The 27,740-nt window shown below is 45.6% G+C and overlaps 1 protein-coding gene across 1 annotated transcript; it reads right to left on the reverse strand.

Annotated features, from left to right (window-relative positions):
• Window positions 1–19: 19 nt before the first annotated feature.
• SLC25A15 (solute carrier family 25 member 15) lies at window positions 20–27,639 on the reverse strand. Its single transcript, XM_036072066.2, has 7 exons — window positions 27,466–27,639; window positions 24,546–24,669; window positions 11,873–12,131; window positions 7,757–7,894; window positions 4,469–4,638; window positions 3,402–3,560; window positions 20–2,281 (listed from the first exon to the last, which is right to left on the reverse strand). The coding sequence occupies exons 2-7, from the start codon at window positions 24,598–24,600 to the stop codon at window positions 2,157–2,159; spliced, it is 906 nt and encodes a 301-aa protein (XP_035927959.1). The 5' UTR covers window positions 24,601–24,669; window positions 27,466–27,639; the 3' UTR covers window positions 20–2,156.
• Window positions 27,640–27,740: the final 101 nt, after the last annotated feature.

The raw sequence follows: 27,740 nt of genomic DNA on the forward strand, positions 1-27,740 counted from the left end.
AACTCATCATATACTCAAATATTAGGTAAATAATTTAATGATGATAGAACAGAATTGCTTTAAACATGATTTCAAGTTACTGTTTTTGTCTGGAGTACAGAGCTGAAATGGTACCAATTGTGTCCAAATACCAAACCACGAATTAAGCAGATAGAATGAAAAAAAAAATTCCCCTGATTTAGGTTTCATTCCTTACTCCTACTTTTACTTGCCTCGGACTGTTGCTATTGCAGACAGTTAAATCTTTAAAGGACAACACGTGAGAAGGTCCACTGCCAACGGGCCTAACTCGACTGGGCTCACGGATTCTGAAGTAGTTCACTTCCTGCTGGAAGCCAGCCCTCATTTTCTCTTTTGCTTCAGTCCAGGCCTGTCCAGATGAAGCACCACTCAGTAGCTACTGACCATTTAAGAACGGAGAGGAAAGGTAGAAAACATGATTTTCTTTCAAAGAAAAAGCAGATGGCAGACCAGCCATTGCTCTGGAGTCCCTGAGGCACAACCCCGAGCACCCCCCTCCCCAAATGTCTGCAGCAGCCCCCGGGGGTCAGCAGCTCGCTTCCCTGACCCTCTTGCTTCTGGCACATGGCTAGAGTTAGCACAGAGGCTCTGCAGAGAACAAAAAGCTTCAGGAACCCGGAGGGTTCACGCGAGGCTTACAGTGTGCCAACAAGGACAGACACGCACACGGACACGCACAGACATTAGCAGGGTCAGCCTGCTCGCTTCTAGCCTAACAGGCTGCTTAAGAACACCTGTTTCTGAGAGAGCCCGTGCTGGTCCTGGAGCAGCACGGAAGGAGGGGGCTTGCCTAAGTGGGGATAAGAAAGGACCCTCTTACACCAGGTGACCTGGGGTTTTATGGTGGCGGTTAGTGCATACATATGGCATAGCTTAATAAAATTACTTTGCTCGTTTCATCGCTTTATAAAGTCTGCCCCTTTATACAATCATGAAAACCCAGGGACTGCCAGTACCAAATGTAAAAGGCTCCAACACTGTCAGAAACATGGCGGTCATGGATCCCGAGATAAACTCAAAGGGTCAGCCCCGACATCACTCCCTGTGGAGGACAAGCACTAGGTTCTGTCCAGTTCCATCAGAGAGAGGACTGTGCCCACGAGCACTGTCCTTCAGGCACCAGACAGGGAACAAGGGCTTCTCTTGGCTTTGGCACTCTGCTCCCGGGAAGGGTTCCTGAACGGTGGAGGCAATAAGTGAGTGGTCCAAAGTGGATCAACAGCCCATAGACGGTCCAAAGAAATACTCTGGAATCCTACCCGGGCCAGGACCCAGAGACAGCAGCAGCTAAGGGCTGTTGTCAGTCATGGGTCTTCACAAAGCACAGCAGCAGAGCCCCCTCCCCTCAGTCTCTCCCTCAACCTAAAGCCCAGCAGTGGGGAAGTTCTTCGGGAGAGAAGGGAAGCTGGCGCAGGTGAGGGGCGTGCTACTGCCACCGCACCTGACAGTGCATCAGGTGCAGAAGATGATCCCACCAAGGAAATGAATGGCACTATTTTAACAGCAGAACATCTTGGGAAAATCCAAGAGGCTTACTCCTAACTTAAATCGTTCACGTGGAAGCCACACCAGTATGCAGGTATGTTCTCCTCTACAAAATCTACATGGATATTTTAGTTTTCAAGCACCACAGAAAAACTTAACTTTAGCCACTTAGTGTAGTACAGGTACTAAGATTTTAAAAGAGAGCCTACATCTAGAATAAGGAATCGTTCATAGCCAGCTTCATGAAACATGGTTACCTCTGAGGTTTTCTGGTGAGATCTGAGAATTCAACATGTGACCATCCAATCTGCATGGACACATACAGGTTTATGCCAAAGCCCCGACAAAACTATATTTAGCCTTTCAGACTGTGCGCGGGGCCGGCAGCTCACCCTTAACGTCCCACCAAGGACAAGAGCAGCAACTTCTCTACTTCAGTACAAATATGGGCAGAAATTTTAGGATATAAAATAGAGGCCCTTTCCACAAAGTTTAAGATTTAGGGTAGAATAAGGGAAGACCAAACAAAACAAAACAAAAAATTCCTACGAAACCAAAATAATTCCACATTGGTCTTGTACTCCACGAAACCCTGAGATGAACTGTAGTCGTCAAACGCCTAGACTTGGATCTCGGTTCACCAGGACACTTCAATAGGCTTCAAACTGGCTCATCATCAGCTTCCTGCTATATTCATAGGCCAAAAAGAGCGCCCCATTGGCAGGGAATGCTCGAATCATAGTGGGTTTCAGTCCAGAATATAAGGCCGTTATTCCTAGAAGACAAAAAGTGATCGAAGACTGAGACGCCCCTCCTCGGAGAGACCCCGTGAAGCCTCAGAGCACAGGGCTGGACACCTACAAATCCAGACAACGCACTGAACGCCAACAAGTGCTGGGAGGACTTTTTCCAGGTTTCCCTGGATGAATGGGAACGAAAGAGACTAATGGAAACGAGGACAGGCATCAGGTCTTCCAGCAAAGCTGGGTGATGCTCAGGTACCACACACTAATCCCAGGCCCGGTTCACTCCTGGTAAGTGGACTGGGCAGAACAGAGGCCTCACCTGGGCAGACAGAAGCAACCCCAGGACCACAGGGGGCGGCAGCCTTGCAGGGTCACCTGGGAAGGCAAGGACGACGAGGCATCGGGCCAAAAGCAGAGTCAGAATCCTGTGACTACTGCTGGCACTGCCCAAGGTGGTTATGAAGATCCAAGTGGACGAGGGAGGCCTAAGTACTTTGTGAAACTATGAAGTGTCACGCAACTTCGGGGTATGAACTAAACCGTTTCCACACCCTGCGACTGTGCTGGCTCTCACAATCAAGCCCGAGAAGTGCACATCCCAAGGTGGAAGGTGTATAGTGGATGCTGGAAGGACAGGTCTTTACTCACCAGTGGCACGATCCTGGCTTTATACAAACATCACCTAGAAAATCTTTATCCTCCTGCATAACTCTCAAAATTCAGAGCCAATCACCTTCAGGAAGTCTTAGCATTAAGGACTTGCTGCACGTTCTTTTAAATCCCTTGGTGGCTCTGTTAGAGATCATTTTCTGATACTATCCATATTATATAAAACAAGTGGTGCTGACTTCAAAGCATTTGTCCCCTTAGGCACAGTCTATATTTTTAAGGTTCCCTCCAGGCTATTTAGAACAAAGAATCCTGGCCCAGGAGTGAGGAACAACATCAAACGTTCTTGAGAATGGAAGGAAGCTAAAGAAGGGGTTTGGAAGTGGGAAACTGTGCTAGAAAAGGGACAGGAGACGGGGGGGGGGGGGTGTAGGGGAGGGGGAGAGAGCAACCACACACACGTGATCTACCTCAACGAGGCTTACAGTGAAATGACCAGTCTGTACACAGCCACTCCGTTTCTGCAATGAGCAGACTCACCTTCATTTTTCACAATGCTTATGAAGGTTCCGATAAATCCTGCCTGTTTTCCAGACATAGAAAGAACCTGAATTCTGGATTTGACGCAATCCACTGGGTAAACAGCAAGCCAGAGGCAGATTCCACCAACTCCACCGCTTAACATCAGAGGGACAGGGCCTGGACAAGGACATGAGCAAACAGCGGTTTTTGTCTCAAGAACAGCATTTCCAGAAGTCAGTGTAGGAGAGGCTGCAGGTAGACGGGAATAAAAATGCTGATGCTTGGGGCGCCTGGGTGGCTCAGTCAGTAAGGCGTCTGCCTTCAGCTCAGGTCATGACCTCAGGGATCAAGCCCGCTCCGGGGTCCCTGCTCACAGGCACAAGGACCCATGTGGCACTCTGGGTCTGCCCTCATCACGGTAGGACCGCATTGGTGCTGGACACTGTGACGCTGTGGCTCACCTGGCCTGCCCTCCAGAGGGCTGGCCCACACGGAACCAGCAGGCCCCCAGCAACATGGCAATGCCCCCCCGCCCCCCGCCATGGGGAAGGAGAACAGTGCCCAATGAAACACAGGTCACATTTTTTCCAACCCTCTCAGTCTGAAGTTTTTCATTATTTTAATGCCCCACAGCCCTGATTCTTCCTTTACCATGAAAACTAAAGTTGTCTTATTAAACACGATACTTAAGCCTGGGAGCTTGCCTAACCCCAGAATAAGTCCAAAACACTGAAGGGATGGGTTTGAGAAGAAAAAAGCAATCATTCATGCAAGCCAAACATGGACATGGCCGTGCCAAGCAGCTACACAGGACAAGCTAGAAAGAACGACAGTTTTCAGTGCTCTGGAAACACTCTCAAGATTTATTACCAAGTTTTAAGCTTATTGCAAAATGCTCTACAGGTGATTTACCCTGTTATTGGAGATTTCCTACAGGAAAGTAATTTCTGCATTCTCCCCTAAAATGTTATTCTAGTGAAGAAGTTTGCGATGCACTGCTTCAGCCCCATGGTGAGGACATGAGTGCACCCTGAGGAAGGTGCCAAGGTCCTTTCCAGCCTCCAGAAACCCCAGCGCACGCTTACCTAGTTCATCCTTCGATCTCCCTGAGGCAAAAAACGACCTGCTCAGTTCATAACCGCCAAAGAAGAAGAAATAGCCGGGCACCTCTCGGAGTAAAGTGCTGGAGAGGCCGTGGTAGAAGCCCAAGGGGCCGTCCTTCCTGAGGACGCTCTTCACCACGGACCAGACGGTGCTGCAAAGAGACAGGGAGCTGCGCTTAGGGCGGTGGGGGGGGGGGGGGGGAGTCGGGGGGGGGGGCGGTGAGGCCGGCGCTCCCAGCCTGGTGGCAGGCCTGGCTCAGCCCTGGGCAGGCAGGGAACAGCTGATTCTAGAAACTGAGCGACCCGAATTCTGAGAATAAGAGGCTTCTGCAGGGAAGAAATCTCAGAGAAGCACAGATACAATTATTTTAGGACAGCTGTTCTCACCTGAACTATCCGACAGCGATGACACATTATTAAAGTGCACATTCGTACAGAGCTGCGTGTGCCTGCCGCGCCCCCGGCCAAGATTTCAGCAGACCAGGCCAGAACCCCGTCTCAGATGGAACCATGTTCACATTTCGCAAGTGTGCCACTCAGCAAAGGAAGCCCTGGGAGTACTCCTGGAAAAGGAGGTCCCTGGACTCTTTGGAAAATCAGAAAGCCCTCCTCTGGCTGTGGACAGAACAATGAAGGACCTGGACCAGTGCCGACACGGCAGAGCGGACTCCCGGAGCCGCTTTTCGCTAACTGCTCGGCTCACCACCGCAGGCAAGGTCTGTTTTGTGGTCACATGGAACAGAAGGGAAAGAAGTAGGTGGCACTGAGCAACACTCCTGCCCGATGACAGCTCTCCCGAGGGCAGGGGGAGAAGGGGTCTTCAGGAATCTGCCCCACAGCTTCCCCCTGTATAAAGGATTCCATGAGCAGATCGGGACCCTCAGAAAATGTACAAATAAAATCCAACCCCCATCTGACAAGCAGAGAAAGAAAAGTCAGGGAAAGCCAGACAAGCTCTTGATTTTTATATTGCTTGCATCCTCTTGCCCTCAATAAACAAATTCCTTTGTCAGTTCATTTGAAAAAAAAAAAAAATGCATTCATACATTCTAGATGTCATTATCCAAGATGTAAAAGAGCCAATACCCACTTCCTTCCAACAACGAATAAGAGAAATTACAAGAAAGAGCTGTCCAAGCTCAGCAAGAATAAAAAATGGCCTTGTATTGCTCAGTCCTCTACCTCCCTCAATGCCTACCCTCCTCAATCTTTCTTTTGAACTGGTGTGTATTGAAGGAATCTGTTCACGTGCTTAGGGTTTATTTTGTTTTGTGTTAGTGCAGGGAATGAGCAAGGGAGTAGATGTTACTTGAAGGCAAGACAAAGGAAATTCTTAGAAATTCTACAGGGCAAGAAGCACCGAGAATTTAGTTCTTAGAAAGTGGGTATGCAAGAATTTTTATTTCAGGATGATCAGTGCCCTGTAGCAGCTGGAATGCAGGACACTTTCTGTGTAGACCCATCTTCCTGATGGTGTGCACCATGGCAGGCTTTATCTGTCAGAAAAACAAACAGCACCAGAAACCACATCCTTGTTGTGGTTTAGAGAACCCCTTGCTCCTCACTTTGCTCTCAGCAGGTGACCTCACTTGGACCAGTGAAGAATCAAACTCCCAGGTAATCAAAAGCATTTTAGAAAGCTTCATCATGCATCACTCATTATCCAGGTCCTTCCTGCAACTCAGCTCCTATTCTATAATGGGAATGTAACACAGTAATCAACTTAACACGATTAGCCTACCTTCTGACCCAAGTCTTAACCCCAGGCTACCATATACCCCTGGGTGGGCACAGCCACACCTAAAAGATAGTCAACTAATATTTACTTTTGTGCAAGGTGTCCATTCGCTTAAGTTTTTGGAGCCAACAGTTACTTTCTTTAAAAATACCTTAGGAAACAAACTGAAGGTTGCTGGAGGGGAGGTGGGTAGGGGGATCGGGTAACTGGGTGATGGGCATTAAGGAGGGTGCTTGATGTAATGAGCACTGGGTGTTGTATGTAAGTGATGAATCACTAAATTCTACCCCTGGAACTAATAATACATTATATGTTAACTAAATTGAATTTAAATTAAAAAATTTTTAAAAATACCTTAAACTATCTTTTTTCTTTTATTATGTTATGTTAATCACCATACATTACATCATCAGTTTTTGATGTAGTGTTCCACGATTCACTGTTTGTGTATAACACGTGCCCTTTTTAATACCCATCACCTACTTCTAAGGAACATGAGAGCAACTTTGTGGGTGCTGTTCATGTTCTACCTCTTAATCTGGGCACTGGTTACAAAAGTGTTTAATGACTATTAGAACCCCCACTTACGATTTCTGTGTGTACATTGTATTTCAATAAAAAGTTTTAAAGACTTATGCTTTTGGACCTCTACGCTATAAATAATAGATTCAAACTGGTTGTAATGAATCTCAAGGGTGCAGGATACAGAGCTCTATTAGAGACCCCATCCTCACCGGGAGGAGACTAATTCTGTAAATGGTCAATTTATCTGATTTTTCCCATCAGATTTACAGACTTTGAGTTAACCACAGTGACAAAGAGCTTTAGTCGGCCAGATGTTAAGATAAATAAGCAAGTATTGAGAGTAATAAAGACAATAAATTGCTTCACAATCCAAATAAATCATACTGCATATGACACACTCTCATGTAACTAGGATCTGTTTTCAAGGCTGAGGGGGAGAGTGTTCTGATGGTTACAGAGTAGCTCACGAGGGCTCTGAGGAGTTTTCTCAGAACGTGGGCCCTCTGTGGGGACATGTGAAGGATCGGGGAGGGAGGTAAGGAAGTGACCCTGGGATCTGGGCTGATCAGCCCACGTGAAACCTGGGAACGGGCATCAAATATTCATCTTGGAACCCAAACTGGCACTTATGAAGGCCCAGCTCTCAGACACGGCTCCAAAGCTGTCTGCTATGTGCCTCCAACACAGCTGGGGACCATGCCTCACACATTCAACGAGCCAAGAGTGATAGGAGGCTCCCCCCCGCCCCCCCTACCCTCTCCGCTTCCCAGGTATTGAATATCCGCATACAGTGTTCTATTGTGGGAGCGGGGGTGGATCCAACCATCAGAAAGTTCATGCAGAAAGCTATCCTCTGCCTGGTAGGGGAAAGAGTTCTAAAAACACAGTATTTTGGAGTAGCTAAATCTCCTTCTCTGCCACATAGTTTTAAGTATAATATAAAATTGACAAATACTCAGTGCACCAAGGCAACAGAGCCCCAATATTTGTGCCAAAGCAGTGCTTACTTCTGGCTTCTGGCTATCTTTCCTGATGACTCCATCTCATACATGGTCTGCAGCCGGCACTTGACAAGCTCGGTGGGGCAGAGCACCAGGGCAGCAAAGGCAGAGGCGAAGGAACCCGCGGCCGCGTTCTGCAGGTCACTGGAAGGGAACCAGCACAGGAGGCCGGTTACACATTCATTCACTCACCACGCAAAGCACTCGGCTGGTAAGGGAGAGCAAGGATTAAAGGAGAGGAACACTTTTCTGAGTGCCCACTGGGAACTTGCACACACTGTTTCATCTAAGGATCCCAAAGCTCTGTGAGGCCAACACCAACACCCCATTTTTCATGTGGAAAAACAATACATAGAATACATAATGCACCCAAAGTCATACCACTACTATGTGGTAATGTTAGGATTCAAACCCGGGTCTGCCTGACAGCAAAATCCATGCCCCTTTTATTAGTCAGAGTGCTATGCACAGAATGTATCCCCCATCCCTAAAGCTCTATGCTGAAGCCTTAGCCCTCCCCAAAAAAATGATGGTATTTGGAGGGGACCTGTGGGAAGTAATTAGGTTTAGATGAGGTCGTGAGGGTAGAACTCCCCCATGATGGGATTACTGTCTTAAGAGACCACCGATCTCTCTCCACCCTTTGAGGACACAGCAAGGAGGTGTCCCTATGTAAACCAGCAAATGGGCCCTCACCAGACACCAACAACCAGCACCATGATCTTGGACTTTCCAGTTTCCCAAACTGTGAGAAACAAACGTTAGGCCACCCAGCTGACAGTATTTTGTTAGAGCAGCCCGAATTAAGACATAGGGATATACAAAACAAAACCAAAAAAAAAAGAGAGAGATGGAGGAAAAAATTACCCAAAGTCCCACCACCCCAAAGACACAAATCGTCAATACTTGAGTGTATCTGCCACTAAGCTTCATAAAACAAGGTTCTGGAGCCATCCGTGCGTGCCCAAAATCCAACCTGAAGCAACCACATGTATACATAACTGTTGTTGTAGATGAAAGCCCCAGATAAATTTTTAACCAAAAAGCTGCTCATTGCAGAAAGAATTCCCAGCTCTGCTGACGACCTCCTGACCTCAGCCAGAGGGCACCAGGAGCGCGCGATGCTGGGGGGGGCGGTGAAGGCAGTGCCCGTCAGCAAGCTCGATGGCTGGAGGTAAAATGGCTACGTCGGAAATCCAAATGGAGGAACAAATGCACATAAACACAAAAACCCGAAGTATTCATCTCACCAGCAGGGTCTGGTACCACCAGCCACCAGCAGGGCTGTGAAAGTGAGGGCCCATCAGAGTTCAAAAATACAGGGGAAAGTCTGAGAAATCAGTTGTCAGGAATTCTGAGTGTTCACGAGGGTCGGAAAATAAGATCCCTTCCAACCCAGTGTTCTGTCACAGGAGCTTGGCGGGCACCTGGGGTCGGGCAGGAAGGACCCAGCTGCTCACAGGATGACTGGCTCCCTGACTCTCACCCGTTCAACGCCAGCAGCCCACCGTCACCTAACCACCGGGCCGCCGCAGCCCCATGAGGTAACCCCCTCACCTGGCTGCCCGGGGTAGTGGGATCCCTTCACAGGTTTTCCCCAAACCGTGAGCAAAAGCCTAATAGACCTGGCATATTCAGCTGTCGCAGAGTTCCGTTAAACAGTCACACAAACTGAGGTCAGACAGGAGCATAAAATCAGGGGCCATCTCCAATCTAAGCCCCAACCTTCTATTCCCTGGTGGCCTGGTCTCGGTGCCACCGGACAGACACAGGCGGGGGCCCAGGCCTGCTTGGCCTGCTACACTCAGGTCCCAGAAGAGTTGGCTGGGAGCGAGGCTTTCTTCCAGGGGGAAGACCCTGCTTGCAGTCTGGACTTGCTTTTCATTTTAGAGAATCAGGTATCAGACCGTTACCTGGCGAGAGCCAGACATACGACTGTACTTGCACTTGGCTTCTAGTGTATGGAAACTGTCCAACACGGTTCACACCTACTTAGCGGTTTGTCAAAACCAAAGCTTAAAGTGGTTTCTGCGGTCTTTCGGCCAGCCTGCAGATCTGTACTGTCTCCCTCAGGGACTCTCCATCAACTCGCTGACCAGCAACAGTTAGGGTCAGTAACCAGAGTTGCCAACTTTGCTGGAACAAAGGTGACATCACTTGATGTGGACATCTATTCAACCTAAGATGCAGTAACGAGTCGGCCGCCTGAATGAATACAAGCATGTTGTTCTGGTGCAACAACAAGGCCAAATCAGACTTGCAGTGGACTTTGGCTCTCTCATAAAGAATCCCCTCTACCAGGGCACTCCATGAGGTGTGCGGGGCCCCAGGCTGCACCTGCAGTAGAGGTGTTTGGACCTGGAACTGAAACACACGAGGCATAGGATAGGATTTGAAGAATCGACTGCTTGTCACCCATTCAACAAACATGTACCTGAACACTCCTGCTGTGTTAAGACCTCACGTGGCCAAAGGTCAAAGAAGAACTCTACTCGGGGTGGTGTTCAAACCAAGGACAGACAAATATTTACGGTATTATTGCTGAAATTCACGGCAGGTTCTTTCAAGCACTGCTTTCCTTTCATTGCCTCTACTTACCACGCTTTCCTCTAGACCCGACCCCCACCACATAGTCCAGAGCCCTGACTCTGGTCTTACGGAAAGAGTACTGGACGGGGACTCAGAAGACATGGCTGTGGGTCCTACTCTCGGCTGTGAACTCAAATAATAGGATCCTAAGCCAGTATCTGCAGGTCAGAGTCCCCCTCTCTAAAACAGAGAACAGCACAGGCTTTGCTGTTCTCCCAGGACCATGATGAGGGCTAAACAAAACAGGAAAGCCATGGGTGTCCCAGCTCTGTAAACTCTAAGGTAGCATTTCCTTGCCAGGTAATAAGCAAACACTGCTCCGCTGGATGAAGATGCAGCCCCCTGCCACCTCATCAAGACCGAAAATGAGGAAGGTGCGGGGAGGCCACATGAAACAGGATGGCTTCTTGGCTGCAGGACTTCCTCCAGGACCTCACGTGGCTGCTTGCTGTCTCCGTCTTCTCCACGAGGCATCCTCCTCTAGGAATGCTGCAGGGGACCTAAACCTCTGGTCTCCTCCCAAAGTCTCCCCCCCGGGGGGAGAGTGACAGTCGCTACAGTGTTCTGTCAGTCTCTATCATGAGATCCCACATTCTCCTGGTTTGTCTCCTGCTTATTTACTTCCTCCTCTTCTTTGTGACCCTTCTGGGCTGGAAGGTCCTAGAATCAGTGCGCAGCTCTCTACAGATGCTATCTCCCTGGGTGACTTCATCCAGTCCCAAGCCTCTAAAAAATAAGTTCCATCCATGAAGACAAAACTCTTGCCTATAAAAGGGCACATCTTTTGAGACTGCTAGGTACCTCCAGAGAACATTTCTGTACAAAAGGGGCCTACTTTAGTCAGGTGGTTCCTGAGTTACAATAGGGATTCCAATTCCAAACGACCCATATGGCGATCTGCCCTTTGCAACCATGAAGCTGATACAATTTTAAATGATTTAAAATAAATCAATGTTGAAAAAAGGAAGGGCTACACATCCCAGTGGTTCCCGAATTCTTTATAGTCTCTGTGTAAATAAACATCGAAGGGATGACCAAGCACAAGCCAAAGTCTAATGTTTGGGCAGACCTGACCAAAGAGTAGGTTCATCTCCATCTTCACAGATGCTTCCAACTCTTCCTAAAATTCTAAGTTTCTCTCAAACCTATCTGGCTCAGGCAGCTTCTTCCGATCCTCTGCATTATGCTGATGAAGTGGAACCCGAAACTCGGCTCACGAGTTGCATCTACGGCTCCAGTCCAGCCCTTGTGCCCACAGGAGAAGTAATATCTGAGAAGCATCTTCCTGGAGAATACCAACATGTAAGGGTGGCTCATTCTCCATGGTGCATTACAGGCAATCCTTCTGCAGAATACCTGTTTGCCAAGTTTTATATGATGACGGTATACGACTTCACGATCAGACAGAAAGTGGTTATTTTAAAAAAGGAAAACATTCTTCCCATAAAGGGGGAGAATATCATAAAAATCTTGACTATGCAACAGTGTTGTCTTTTTAAACAAACGGAAAAAGCGTTAGTGCCCACCACTCACCTCAGCCTGGCCTGCTTTTCCAGTCCAACCACTTTCCGCACCACCTGTTGGCAGAAGCCGTAGCACATGAAGAGGACAGAGTTCTCGGCAATGTTGGCGATCAGCGCTGGGCTGGTCCCCTTGTAGAAGCCGCGGAAGCCCACCTGGGAGTAGGTCTTCAGGCAGCAGTCGGTGAGGCCCCGGTACAGGTCGGGGAATGTCTGCATCTTCACTTTCAAGGTGTCAAAGGGCTGCCCGGTCAGTACACACGCTGTGCCCCCTAAAACCAGGACAGAAGTCTTCTCCAGCACCAGTGTACTGTTTGAGAACGCAGCATCAAACACCCACGGAAATGAGAGATAAGCAGCCTCCCCCAGGGCTTGCTTCTGTTGCAGTTCACTTCAACCTCTCTCCCTCCCAAACCTTCAAGCCCAGTCCGATCAACAACAGAGGGTCTCCAGCATGCCCGGCACCCAGCTCCGGCCCTGAAGGAGCCCGCCCTCGGTGGGAGAGACAGACATGTGGTCAACAGTCAAAACCACAGGACGCGAAGGTGTGGCGTGTGTTCTGGGGTGTCGGCAATGGGGTCAGATGGAGCCGGGCTTGAAGCCTGGCTCTGCTGTGAGATTCTGGACAAGCGATATTAACTTTGGAGCCTTGGTTCCTCATCCGGTTAGCATGCGGATTAAATAAAAATGGATGAGAAGGCTTAAGATAACAGCTGCTGCATGAATTGGCTCATGAAGAGCAGGTACTCTGTGTGTGTGCAGCCATATCAAAAGGAGGGGGAGAAGTCTGGCAGGAGTGAATCCCTCCTCCCTGCCTAATGCCCAGCCGTACAGATGACTCTCAGAAAAACAGGGAAAGAGGCAACAGATAAACATGACAAAGAGTCTGGCTAATCCCTAAAGAGCTAAAATTTGACCCTTCGGAAAATCTTCATTGGGACTCTACCAATTAATGATTTGTATTTGAATAGAGAAGGCACTGAAACGTACCTTTGCTTAGCATCAATCATGTATTTTTATGCTTTTATATTGTCAAGAGTTTACAAAACAGCAAAATCTGAACTCCTGTAGATGACCAATAAAAAGTCTGAACATAAGGAAAAGAATGAACTGTAACCACCCTGTCATATCCCCAGACCCTGGACTGAGTCAGCATTTGGGAAATGCCACTGGTTAACGCATCCACCTTTCCTGGGCCTCAGAGATCACTGTATCTCAGACGTCCCCTGCCTGTGTCAGGAAATCTAACCATTGGATTAGGTTTTTAAAGATTCATCAAAATTGAAGAGAAGGCTGGGGCCCCTGGGTGGCTCAGTCGGTCAAGCGTCAGACTCTTGATTTGGGCTCAGGTCATGATCGCCAGGTCGTGAGATCAAGCCCAGTGTCGGGCTCTGCGCGCAGCATGGAGTCTGCTTGTCCTTCACCCCCTGGTCCTGCCCCGCTCACACTCTCTCTCCCTCGCTCAAATAAAATCTTTAAAAAAAAAAAGTTGAAGGCTTACATAAATATTTAAGAAATGCGATTTCATAACTTTGACATTACACAGTTATTCTGACTAAATCGTGCAGAGTAGAGACAGAAGAGGGGCTGTTTTGAATAACTCCCACGTAATTACTGGCAGATTAACAGACATTTTCAAGGAGTCTGAAAACTGAGTTCTTCTTTTAAGCAATCACAAGTATATTTGGGATCCTATCCCTACTTTCTTCTAGGAGAGTTCATTTCTTCTAGGAAAGTAATGATACATTTCCACTTTGTCTTGCCAAATTATCCCCAGTTCTGAATTAGTGGAATATAATTCAATAAGATGTTACTACATTATAGTTATTCTCTCTCAGGTACTTATAGGAATAAAATAGGACCCTAATTATATAAAAATAATTATTCCAAAAGAAGAGGTGAATGTCAACATTTTTAAAGAGAGTACATAATTTAGGTAACCTAGATGCAGATAAACTGAATAAAGCATTTCATTCAGAGCATTACAATTTTAACTGGAACTTTTCCATATTTTAACCCAATCATCTTGAATAGTTCAGATATCACCGGTTGTTAATATATGCCTTTATTGCATAGCTGTAACAGTTACATTTCCAACAGAGAGAAGGTAGGAGGCTAGTGCATTTTCAAATGCTAACTACAATTCTCTCCTTTCATCTATGGAGGTAACTGACTCCCATGTAATTTATCATAAACGATACTGTCCAGGCCCCCCTTAAGTGGGTGATGACGATTCTGAACACCAGCACCTGCCACTGAGCCCTAGCAGGTCCTCAGATACACATCAAGTATCCATGAAGCTATGAATAACTATGAATTTCTCCACTTGCTTAGAGCACAGACCTCTGATCATCTCATTCTCCTTGAGCGAAAAATGGAAATAGTTCTGCAGTCTTTCATAGGTGTCCCAAAAGGCCCTGTACTTTATTCTTCAGGAGAGGGGCTCAGACCATGATGCACTCTACATTTTACCAAGGCCAGTGTTGTGGGTTTTCTATGCTCAAAATAGTTATGTCAGAAAATGACAAGGTGTTAAGGAAATCTATCAGGGTAGGGATGGTGTCAGTGGTGAAAATGGGGAGGGCAGAGCTAACAACCAAGAAGCAGACCCTTCACCAGAAAGTCCAGGATCACCTTGTCCACCCATGCAAAATGGAGAACCTCAAACCCGATGGAGGCACTCAATAAATGTTCTGTTTAACAGCACAGGGAGGCATATCGTTTTCAAAATATTCCAATCGAAAAAGGCCCTTGATGGACTAAATGCGCCAATCAAAAGATAAAGGGGTGGGGGGGTGATGCCTGGCCGGCTCAGTCAGTAGAAAATACAACCCTTGATCTACGGGTCATGAGTTCAAGCCTCACATGGGGCATGGCATTTAAAAAGAAAAGAAAAAAAAGAAAAAAAAAGAAGAGAAAGAAAAGGAAAAAGAAAAGAAAAAAAAAAGACACAGTGACTGAATGGATTTAAAAAAAAAAAAAAAAGCAAAACCTATCTATATGCTGCCCACAAGAGATTCACTTCAGATCTAAACACACATGCACTGAAAGTGAAGGGCTGGAGAAACATTTAACATGCAAAGGAAAAAAAAAAAAAAGCTGGGGTGGCAATACTTACATAAAATAGACCATAAAATAAACACTTTAGCAAGAGACAAAGAAGGGCACTACATAATGATAAAGGGATCAATCCAATCAGAAAACAAGAGGATATTATAAATATCTATGCACCAACATAGGAGCACCTAAATACATAAAGCAATTAACAGACACAAAGGGAAAAATTGACAGTAATACAGTTAATAGTAGGGGACTTTAATACCCCACATACATCAACAGATCACCCAGACAGAAAATTAACAAGGAAACAGTGGATTTGAACAACACATTAGACCAGATGAACATAACAGATACATATAAAACATTCCATCCAAAAACAGATTACACGTTCATGTCAAATGCACATGGAACATTCTCCAGAATATACTATATGTTAGGCCACAAAAAAATCTCAATTAATATAAGAAGACTGAAATCATATGAAGCATCTTTTTGACAACAGTATGAAACAAGAAATCAATCACAAGAAAAAAAACCATAAAGAACATAAATACATGGAAGTTAAATAACTTGCTACTAAACACTAAATGGGTCAACCAAGAAATCAAAGGGGAAATCAAAAAATTCATGGAGACAAATGAAAACAAAAACACAATGCCCCAAAATCTTAGAACTACTTTTGCTATATCTCCAAGAGGAAAATTTATAGCAATATAGGCCTAACTTAAGAAACAAGAAAAATCTCAAACCACTTAACCTTATACCAAATAGAGCTATAAAAAAAACAAAGCCCAAAGGTAGAAGGAAATAAAGATCAAAGCAGACATATGAAAGACAAAAAACCATAAAAGATAAAAAAAAGAAAAAGCAGACATCACAAAAATACAAAGAATTATAAGATTATGAAAAATTACATCACAACAAATTAGACAACCTCCAAGGAATGGATAAATGCCTAGAAACATCTAGAATCACAAATAGAAAATTTGAATAGAGGGGCACCTGGGTGACTCAGGTCATGATCCCAGGGTCTTGGGATCGAGCCCCTTAGCAGGGAGCCTGCTTCTCCCTCTCCCTCTGCCTGCTGATACCCCTGCTTGTGCTAAGTAAATAAATAAAATCTTAAAAAAAAAAAAAGAAAAAGTTTGAACAGACCAATTACTAGTAATGACATTGAATCAGTAATTAAAAAAAAAAAAAACTCCCAACAAACAAAATTCCAGGACCAGAGGGATTCAAAGGTGAATTCTATCAAACACAAAGAAGAGTTAATACCTATCCTTCTCAAAATATTCCAAAAAATAGAAAAGGAAAACTTCCAAATTCATTCTAGGAGGCCAGCACTACCTGACATCAAAAGCAGACAAAGACACTACAAAAAAGAAAACCACAAGCTAATGCCTCTGACGAACATAGATGCAAAAATCCCCCTCAACAAAATATTAGCTAACAGCATTCAACAATACAGAAAAAATAATCCTTCAGCAAGATCAAGTAGGCTTATTCCAGGGATGCAAGGGTGGTTTCAATATTCTGAAATCAATCAATGGGATGCACCATACATATTAGCAAGAGGATAAAAACCATATGATCATCTCAATAAATGCAGAGAAGCATTTGACAAAACACAACATCCATTCACGAAAAAAACTCTCAACAAAGTAGATTTAGAGAGAACATACCTCAACATAATAAAGGCCATCTATGAAAAACCCAGAGCTAACATCATCTTCAATGGTGAAAAGCTGACCGCTTTTCCTCTATGATCAGGAACAAGACAGAGATGTCCACACTCAGCACTTAGTTAACATAGTAATAGAAGTCCTAGCCACAGCAATCACATGAGAAATAAAAGGCATTCAAATTGGTAAGGAAGAAGATATGCGGTCACTAACTGCACAGGACATGATAGTACATATAGAAAACCTTAGGGGCACCTGGGTAGCTCAGTTGGTTAAGCGTCCAACTCTTGATCTCATCTCAGGTCTTGATCTCAGGGTCATGAGTTCAAGCACTGCATTATGTTCCACAGTGGGCGTGGAGGCTACTTAAAGAAAACCTTAAAGACTTCACCAAAAAAAAATATTAAAACTGATAAATGAAGTAAATTTGTAGGATACAAAATATACAGAAATCTGTTGCATTTCTTATACACTAATAACAAAGTAGCAGAAAGAGAAATTAAGAAAACAATCCCACTTATAATTGCACCAAAAAGAATAAAATACTTAGGAATAAACTTAACCAAGGAGGTAAAAGACTTGTAATCTGAAAATTATACAGCAATGAGAAAGAAACTGAAGACAACACAAATGGAAAAATGTACTATGCTCGTGGATTGGAAGAACAAACATTGTTAAAATGTCCATGTTACCCAAAGCAAATCAACAGATTCAATGCAATCCCTACCAAAATGCCACCAGCATTTTTCACAGAACCAGAATAATCCTAAAATTTGTATGGAACCACAAACGTCCCTGAGTAATCTTGAGAAAGAACAACAAAGCTGGAGGTATTACACCCCCAGATTTCTAGATATACTACAAAGCCCTTTGCATGTGTGTGTGTCCTCAGGCCGGATCCCTTGTCCAGGCACTGAGACACTGCTGTGCAGAAGACGAAATCCTGCTCTGCAGAGAACTTCCTTCCAGGTGAATCACCCTCACTGGATTATTTATATGTGTGTGTGTGTGTATTTTTTTTTTTTTTTTTTTTTTTTAAGATTTTTTAGTTTGGGAGAGTCTAGCAGACCTGCAAAAACAAAAATTCCTCAGGAAAATAAAACACTCCCGTTTTGAATACATATCCACAATGTCTTGTGTACAGTCAGAAACTTCTAGACTTGGCATGCCTGGCTGGCTGTCAGAAGAGCATGCAACTCTTGACCTCAGGGTTGTGAGTTCAAGCCCCACATTGGGTGTAAAGATTACTTAAAAATAAAATCTTTAATAAAAAAAAGAAAAAGAAATTACTAGACTTTTGCAAAGAAATAAGAAAATATCACCATAGGGAAAGAATTCAGTTGCTAGAAACTGACCAGAAGATGGCTCAGGTATATTTAAAAGGCAAAGACATGTCAATAGTTACCGTGATGAAGTTAGGCTTGATGGAAAATCTGGACTTAGTGGTTAAAGAGATAAGGAAATTTCTTAAAAATGACTTGAAGGAGGGGCACCTGAGTGGCTCAGTCAGTTAACCATCTGTCTTCAGCTCAGGTCGTGATCTCAGGGTCCTGGGATAGAGCCCCGAGTAGGGCTCCCTGCTCAGTGGGGAGTCTCCTTCTCCCTCTCCCTCCACCCCTCTTGCCTCTCCCCTGCTGTTTGCACTCACTTGTGCTCATTCTCTCTCTCAAGTAAATAATTTAAAATCTTTAAAAAAAAAAAAAAAAAAAAAACGACCTGAAGCAAATTTTAGAAGTAATGAAAAATCCAAAGAACTCCAGTAGGAGTGGCAATAAATAAAAGACTTAGTCACACAAAAAATAGGATTAAGGAAACAGAAGCAGCACACTCTAAAATAGTTGAGGATATTGAAAATTTGACTTTTAAAAGAAAAGAAATAGGGGCGCCTGGGTGGCTCAGTTGGTTAAGCAACTGCCTTCGGCTCAGGTCATGATCCTGGAGTCCCTGGATCGAGTCCCACATCGGGCTCCCTGCTCGGCAGGGAGTCTGCTTCTCCCTCTGACCCTCCCCCCTCTCGTGTGCTCTCTCTCTCTCATTCTCTCTGTCTCAAATAAATAAATAAAATCTTTAAAAAAAAAAAAAAAAAAAAAATAAAAGAAAAGAAATAACTAGCAAATTAGATGAAGCTAAAGAGTACAATACAAACCAAAGTAAGGAATTGTCCCATGATGAATCACAAAATCACAAAGTCATGGGAAGTGTGGAGGAAGCCATAAGCAATACAGTTGATGGATGCAGAGATGCAGCATCCTATAGAAATAACAGGAGAGAACAGAGAGATTGCAGAGGATGAACTGGTCAAAGAAAGAAGAGAGGAAAAAATCCCCCTGAATTTAAAGAATAAAGCGAGCATTCTACAAACCTTCAGAGAGGATGAAGGAGCAATACTCAGGTTGGCAGCAGACTTTTCATCAGCAACACTGAACATTAGTAAGCCATGAAATAATATCTTTAACATTCTAAGGGAAAATGATTTTGAACCTAAATTTCTATACCAAGTTAAATTAGCATTGAAGCATTAAGCATGAAGGACCTTTTCAAATATGCAAAACCTCATCAAATTTAGCAGCCAGAAATCATTTATGAAAGAATTACTGAAAGATACACTCCCACAAAATGAAAAAAGAAAGGAGGAAGATATAAATTCGAGAAAAAGTAGATAAAACTAGTAGATTCAAAGCATGGAACTGGGGAGGAAACCGGTGATGGTTTGAGCTATTTGTTAAAGAGGTAAAGGTTGTTGAGCCAGAGAAGGTGAAGAACTTAAGAGACTCAGGAGGAAGAATCTTCAGAGTGGAAGGAAAAACAAACCCTCAAGAGGAAAAGGCCTCAGAGCTAGAAGAGGAGGGAGGAGAGGCTTGCGGGGGAGGGGGGGAAGGGGGGAAGCTTGCGGAGGAGTGGGGGGGAGAGAGGCTTGCCGAAGGGGGGCGGAGAGAGGCTTGCCGGAGGGGGGCGGAGAGAGGCTTGCCGGAGGGGGGCGGAGAGAGGCTTGCCGGAGGGGGGCGGAGAGAGGCTTGCCGAAGGGGGGCGGAGAGAGGCTTGCCGAAGGGGGGTGGAGAGAGGCTTTTAATTTTAATCAAAGAGGTAGAAGATTCTGAGCCAGAGGATGAAGAAAGTTCAGAGTGGGAAATGGAGGTAGTTTTATCGTGGGAGGAAAGAGAGGACTCTGAAATAGAACATGTAAAGACTGCCTCCCAGACTGAGAAAAGAGAGGTCTCAAGTGGACTTAAAGAAATTGCCTGTAATTATGTGGCTTGGGACTCTGAGAAGAAAAAATTGGTGAAACCTTGGATGGAACAAAAACCCCAGAATAAAGAACAAACAGCTATGCTCATAAATCAAGGAGTTGGGACAGTCTGTCTGACCTTGTGTTTGGCCTATCCCTCAAAGTCACTAGAGGTAAGTTCTGGTAAGCAGAAAAGGCATTTATATACAAATTTCAGTACTTCATCAGGAATCACCACATTTTTAAGAAAAACAGACACAAAACTCTGCAAACAGAGGAGCCAACATCTAAAGGAAGACAACGTAAGAAACAGAACTTTAGAAGAAGTGTAATTAATAACTTCAGAGAGATACAAGAGGAGATTAGAAATATTAAAAATTACCATCCAGAAGTCTTGGAAATAAATAACTCAACAAATGCTCTGAATAGCAGAAGAGACATACTTGAAGAGACAAGGTATGATGTAGAAGATCAACTTGAAGAATGCTCTAAGGATACAATGCAACTGGCCAAACAAATAATAAAGATCCAGAGACAGAGGATAGACCCAGAAACTGCAACATCCATTTGACAGGAATTCCAGAAAAAGATAATAAAGGGAATGGAGCAGAGGAAATAATTAAGGAAATGATTGAAGAAAACTTTCCAGAGCGAAAGAAAGATTCAGGTCTTGAGATTGTCAGTGCTTACCAAGTACCTAGTAAGATTGATGAAAAGAGACTTACTCCTAGAAATCTGGGAATTCCAAGGATAAAAAAAAAAATCAGTCTTCCAGAAAGAGGAGAGAGAACCTACAGAGGAATAAGAATCAGATTGACAGCAGACTTATTGGATACTCTGGATGCTAGAAGTAAGTGGGGTAGTATCATAAAAGTTCTGCAGGCAAAGGTTTTAAACCTAGAATCCTACGTCCAGCCAAAGTGGCATTTTATTTTGAAGGTAAAACAAAGACATTTTTTGATACCAAAGAACTCACAGTTTATTTCTTGCATACCCCGTTTGAAAGAATTACTGGAGGATATACTTTAGCAATCTAGGGTGACTATAAACACATAGACACCATATAGATTATCTTTCTCCCAAACCAAAAAATCCACAAGGAAAACAGGAAAATAAAATGCCACATTTCTACCCAGGAAGATGAACAGCTAACAGTGTACTTGGGGAATAGACGAAAGGAAGGTTACAGATACTACCTAGATGTTGGTAAAGTTAAAGGGTGTGTTAAAATTAATGCTAATCATCATAACTTGTGTAGGAGTATACTTTCTAAACTATTGGGGATCACTTCTCAGCATTTTGGCTAAGATCAAGTATAAACTACTGGGGAGAGGGAGCGAATCGGTCAATATAACCATAGACAGGAAGAGGTGGGGTGAAAGTAACAGAAAAACACAGGGAAGAAGATGGCAGGAGAAGTTAAAAAGAAAAAGGCAAAAGTTGGACTCTTATCAAGAGAAGGGTAATTTTATCACTTATACTGATGTTAATCTTGAATCTTTATATTAAACCTTTTCCTTTCAAAAAAAAGATACTACAAAGCTGTAATAATCAAAACAGTATGGTACTGCCACAAAAAGAGACACAGATCAAAAGAACAGAATAAAGAGTCCAGAAATAGACCCACACTTATAGGGTCAATTACTCCACAACAAAGAAGGCAGCCATATGCAATGGGGAAAAGACAGTCTCCTCTATCAATGGTGCTGGGAAAACTGGACAGCTACATGCAAAAGAATGAAACTGGGCTACTTTCTTTCACCGTACACAAAAATAAATTCAAAATGGATTGAAGACCTAAAGGTGAGATCTGAAACCATAAAACTGCTAGAAGAAAATATAAGCAGTAAACCCTTTGACACTGGCCTAGAAACAATTTTCTAGATAGGTCTCCTAAAGTGAGGGAAACAAAAGCAAAAATAAACTATTGGGACTACACTAAAATAAAAAGCTTTTGCACAGTGAAGGAAACCATCAACAAAACAAAAAGACAACCTACTGAATGAAAGAGGATATTTGCAAATGATGTATCTGATAAGGGGTTAATATTCAAAATATATAAAGAACTTCTATAACTCAACACCAAAAAAAAAAAAAAAAACCCAAACATTCTAATTAAAAAATGGGCAGATGACCTGAATAGATGTTTTTCCAAAGAAGACATCCAGATGGCCAAGAGAAACACGAATTTTGGCATGAGAGATAAAGGTCAATGGTCTAGGTCACATTGAGAAGCTAGGCTAGTTAAGGCATAGAGCAACCGAGCAGTCAAAGCAGGGAGTGGGTTATAGTGGTCAAACTACTGTATCTTAAAGAGAGACCAAGGTTCCTCATGAAGGCAGTTTATCTTCTGAGCTCCACACTGCCTCATTTCAACAGTATACAATGACCTATCTTCTGCAAAGTCTCCCCCATCCCAGCTGCTTAGAATTTCTGGAATTTCTTTCCTAGAATTTCTCCTATACTAGCAGACAAGCAGTGACAGCTTCCCAGAACTTTATAGTAGATGAACTGGACCACAAACCTGTTGGATGGGGAGGTTTGTTTCAAAGAAAAGGAGGAACATGGAAAAGAACACATGTGTGCTACACCTAGATCACTTCAGGCCTTGATGGCCCAATGTCCCGATCCAGACAGTGGGAACAGAGGCTTGAGACTAACCTCCACCCCCAGGAGTGCTGTTGGCCCATTATGGAGTATTAAAACAGAGACAACAACAGGGCCAGTCAAGGAACCAAGCAACCAACGGCCTAGCCCTGTCTTGACACCATCTAGCCGTGCAATCATGGGCAAATCCACTCGCCCTCTCCGGGTCTCCTTTCTACATATACAGTGAGCGTTAGAGCCAAAGGTCTCTGAAGGCCCTTCTAGCTCCATCATTGGGAGACTGAGACCCATCCAAAGTGGAGCTATGGCTTCCTGTTTGCATTCCATGCACCTCCCAGAAGTTCTCAGGTCACTAACAGGAGGCTCCTCTGCCAGCCGAGGAGCCCCTTGCCTGGCTTAAAGCACGGACCCCTGCAAAGGAGCCTGTTATCCTCCAAAGTTAGACGCTGCAGGGCAATGCTACATCAGTGAGGGCTGACCCTCTGTGACCAGTGCAGGAAGAAATCCTAACTAGTTATCAAGAGAATTAAATGCCATATGTAGATGGGCCCAAAACATGTGAATACTATTGTAAAAAAGCATGTCCACCAGCAAATGCCCTACACACCAGACTCCCAACAATACAATTGCAATTTGTATCTTTAAAATTCACTGTAAAGCACATATGTGGCATCCAAATACCTGTCCACACAGAAATGCCTTTCTAGGAAAAAGAAAATTCTATCACAACAGAGTCTACATCTTTGGCAGACTGACTGATGGACATTTAATTCCAAAAGCTGAGAATCTCTCCTGTGGTTAAATACCATCCTATGGGAGAGACAAACACTGAGCACAGAGCATTCACAGGACTGCAGAGGCAAGCAAATGGGTCCACTGTTCCCATGGTCAGTGTCATCCCAATGTGGCATGGGGGGTGGTTCATGGGGCCTAGGGGCTGCAGCTGGGATGGGACTGACCCAGGGCACTCAGCAGGCAAGAAGCCAGTGGGGAAATACCTAGGCAGCCCTTAGTTTTCCCTCCTCCTGCGCCAGGACACCCCTGTGGTCTCTCACCTGGGAGCTGGTGCCTGCACTTCTTATCAATCTGTAATGCCCCGTCTGTAGCCTTTCTCATTAGCCTACCTGGTCGACCTTTGGTTCATGAGAAAATACTTTGTTCTCTAAACTGCAACTTCTTTTTCACCATTAAGGGAATGATAGGATGACAGGTGGTGGCCCTGTGACTGCACCTGATCTGGTGACCTGGGAGGTCCCACTGGATAAGAGGACAATGGGCAACTCACCCCTCTGGCCTCTCCACTCCCAGGAGCTGCGATTCATTATAAGAATCAGTGTACGGGGCAAGGGTAAACCAGGGTTTTCATGTGGGCAACAGGAGCATTCCAGCACTCCTCTGGCGCTAAAATAACACAGGAACCTAGAGAACCAAGTCAACCACCCATACACTTCCAATTCCTGACCTCAGGCTGAGTAAAGGTAATCTTTCCAAAGAGTGACCCATGTGTTGCAAGCACTGCCCAGGAGGATTTACTTGTGGCCTGGGAGGCTGCAGTCTGCCCTGGGGCTCGGCCCCTGCCCAGCCCCTGCCCAGCCCACCATTCCCTGGCAAATCCTAGAGCCTCTCCTTCCCTTTTAGGGCTTCAGAAACCATCAAGTATCAGCCTCATTTACTACAGGCTGTCCTCCTTTCTTGCCTTGGCAGTGATAAGGACAGTAAATAGGACTTCCCTGGAGAGATGGCACAGTGTGATTCTGGACTACAAGGGCTCTGAAGACTGCCAGGCTTGGAGTAAAATCCCACGTCGCCTGCACATCCCAGCTGTGTGACAATGGACAAGGGACTTCAGCTCTGCGCTGTGCGGTTTTTCAGCTGTAAACTGAGGACATTCCCACCCTGCACCCTGACTCATTAAGTTTTACTATAAGGGAACTACTCTACCTTCTGCTGTTCTTGGAAGACAGTATTATACTTCCATTACATGTATTCACTCCAAGGTGAAAGCATGTTGCTTCTGGAGTGACAAAGGTGATATTTTCACCATCCTTTCACTGGATCTCACTTGTAGCAGGTACTTGAAGAATACAGGATGGGGTTTCCCCTGGAATTACCTGCAGCTCCCGCCGTGAGGTCAATGGCAGCTTGGATAGCAGGACTGGACTTCATGTTCGCCCACTCCTCAGCTGGTCTCCGTGGAAGGCAACTCTCTGAGCTTATGACGGGTGTCTCATGTCCCTGAAAGGAGACAAGAGCTCACCATCAGTGAGGCCTCTGCAGCCTTCCTTTCTCTAGAACTGCTGCCTGGTTACTGGGACCTCGACCTCTGGGAGCTGGGAGATCGGTTCTCCAAAAAAAAAAAAAGGGGGGGGAGAGCGGTCAAGGTGTCAATGCAGCTTAGCGATTGGCCTCCCCTTCTCCCCACCCACCATCTCCCCATAAAAAACTCACAAGTCAAAAACCTTCCCTGAGTATGAAAGCTACAGCCCTTGTAGGGAGCATTTCAACGACTTTTCTGAAAAGCTTACAAAGGAATGCCAAATACCACGACACCCAAGCCATATCAAACTAGTTTTTCAGAGGCCTGAGTGGAACTATCCATCAACTAGGCTCAGTTCTAAATTCAGACAGCAGCCTGGGCTGAGTCCCTAAGAGGAGGTCACAAAACAGTAGGTCTGGAAAGGAATGGATTAGGTGCTCCGCAAAGTGACACATGCGTGGGTCTGAGTGCCTGCTCTGTCACCAGCAGGGTGGGCCCTGGGGCCGCTAAAACTAGAGTCCCACATATAAAAGGTGAAAAACAGAAGTATTATCATAAGACAAAGGCAATCACAAATAGCCACATGGGACAGATGCTCTTAGAACTATGGAGCACAGGACCAAACATTAGTAACTGTCATCAAAGTCATCTCCAGACCTTCTCAACCATAACCGTGTACACAAAACACCTGGGGACCTTGTTAAAATACAGATTCTGATGTGCTAGGCCTCAGGTGGGACCAGAAACCCTGCCAGTCATGACAAGTTCCCAGATGAGGCTGATAATGACTGGCCACCAATCACATTTTGAGAAGCAACACCCGGTCCACTGTGTCCTAATTTTGTTTGATAAGAATCACTGAGGCACCTGTTAAATATTCAAATAACCAGGCCTCTCTCCTTAGTGATCTTGATTCAGCATGTTTGGGCTAGAGCCTAAAACGTCTGGGAAAACTAGAGTCTACTCCTCTACCTTAAGACAAAAATCAACTATTACAGAGGAATGGACTTTATATAGATTAAAAAAAAAGAAAGGTGGTTCATTAACACAGAATATCAAGATAACCAATTCTGTGTGGTTTTCAAACTATCTAAGTGACTTATCTGTGAATAACAAGGAAAAAATTTTATTCATCACACTAAAGACCTTTGTGCCCAGAGCCAGGCCACCTCTCAGAGGGTGGTGGGCCGGCTGGATCACTAATGAATGCCAATGTCAACCTAAACGTCAGCAGAAAATAATTTTATCCACTAAGAAGCTTTTTTAACCACTTGATCCATGTTGCGAATGAGCAGACACCAAGAATCTTGCTTTCTTTACAAAAAAATTGTAAAACCAGCAACCACAAAAGCACAGTACTAGACTTGAAAAAGCAACTAAGTTAAACAGAAAAGACATGCATTTTATGTTACTGATAGAACTGGAGAGGCAGTATCAATAACTACAGTTGATAAGGTCGTGGCCATCCTGTACCTAGAGAAGGATATGAGGGTCCTAATCCAATCTCCTCCTTTTCCAGATGGAAAACTGAGGCCAGAAAGCAAGAGCTTCTCCAAGGTCATACAAGTAGTCAGTGGATTCAACTCAAGTCTTGCCTTTGGGTCTGTGCCTACCAACCAATACTTAATTCCAGAGCATTCCAACCTGACCAAAAAGAAAAGAAACATCCAACCTTGCCTTTTAAAGGAAAAATGGAGACAAGTGGGTAGAGTCACCTAGGGCCCAACCAATGTGGCTTCTCCACGCGTTTAGGTGTGGATATTTTTTTCTTAGTTTATATGAAAGGCATAGATCGTACTGTCATCAGTGTGAATTTAACCCCTTCAGGTAAGCCAAACTTAAACACATCAAATCCCACAAGTAACTCTCATAGAATTATTAGAATACTACACAGTGATGGGAACTAACTCAGAACGTGTGGGCAACTGATTCAAATTATTGTGTAGGTTAAGAAGGTGGCTTCAAGAAGTCTTGAAAAACACATATGGCTTGGAGGAGGCAAGACTGGTCAGCAGGAGTTAAAAACTCATTCCTGAGCCAGTTGAAAAGCTGAACCCTTTTAGTGTCCCTTTACCCCTCTTGCAAGTACACGTGGGTCCGACTCCAGGACAGACAAACAACCTCGCGAACCACGCAACCTTCTGTTTGCTAGGGAAATGAATTTCTGGACTGGGAGAACGTTCTGAGGCCGCATTCTCCACCTGGTAACGCGAACTGCGGGAAGATTCCAGCTTCAGGCTCAAGCTGGCGCAGCAGGCGGCCGCCCTCCCGCCCGCCGATTACTAGAGCCGGGACACAAGGCGCGGCGATGCCAGCCCGTCTCGTCTGGCCGCTAAGACACCGGCCAGGCGCTCCTGCTCCGGGGCTCCGGATCCTGGCGAGCACAGGGGCCGCTACTAGGGAGACTGCTTCCAACTTTCTCTTCCTGGCTTTAACGTTCTCTGACTCTATCCCAACAACCTGCAAGAGTCTCCCATTCATAAACGCCCCCGCCCCGGGCCCGGGCAGCGGCGGTGCGGTGCCCAAAGGCCTGATGACACTCCGACGGGGCAAAGAGGACAACCTTCCCAGCAGGTGAACACTACGGGAAGGAGGCCGCGGAGCCCGCGAGCCTCTGGCGCCCCCCGGCCGGCGGCGCCCGCAGCTCCCTGGGCACGTGTACGGCGTCCCGGGCCGCGGACCCCAGAACCCCGGCCGGCTGCTCGCACCCCGCTCCCCCCAGCCCCCCGTGCGGGCTCCCTGCAGCCCCGAGCGCCGGCTGGGGCTGCGCTCACCGCCGCGCCAGCTGGCCGCGCGTCCTGCTCGGGCTCCGCCGCGGGCTCTCGGCTCTGCCTCTGCGGCCTGGGCGGCCGCTTAACACCCACGTCGGCCGCTGGCCGGCCCTCCGCCCCGCCCTCCCGCGCGGGAGCGCAAAGGGCGGCCCCGGGCGCCCGGAGAGCACCCCTGCGGCGGGGGGCGGGCCGCGCGGGGCCGGCGCGGGGGGAAGCGGAAGTCCGCGGCTGAGGCGGCGCGCTCGGCTCGCGCAGGCCCCGCCACCCCCGGCCCGGGA

Source organism: Halichoerus grypus, chromosome 4, assembly GCF_964656455.1.
Source record: "Halichoerus grypus chromosome 4, mHalGry1.hap1.1, whole genome shotgun sequence".
Lineage (NCBI taxonomy): Eukaryota > Metazoa > Chordata > Mammalia > Carnivora > Phocidae > Halichoerus > Halichoerus grypus.

What these genes read in the sequence shown, in the direction of transcription:
- SLC25A15 (XM_036072066.2), bottom strand. Translation starts at nt 24,600, where the DNA reads ATGAAGTCCAGTCCTGCTATCCAAGCTGCCATTGACCTCACGGCGGGA. An exon ending in AAGATAGCCAGAAGCCAGAA is followed by an intron (nt 4,639 to 7,756) that starts GTAAGCACTGCT and finishes GTCTCTTTGCAG; the next exon opens with CACCGTCTGGTCCGTGGTGA. An exon ending in AAGCATTGTGAAAAATGAAG is followed by an intron (nt 2,282 to 3,401) that starts GTGAGTCTGCTC and finishes TTTGTCTTCTAG; the next exon opens with GAATAACGGCCTTATATTCT.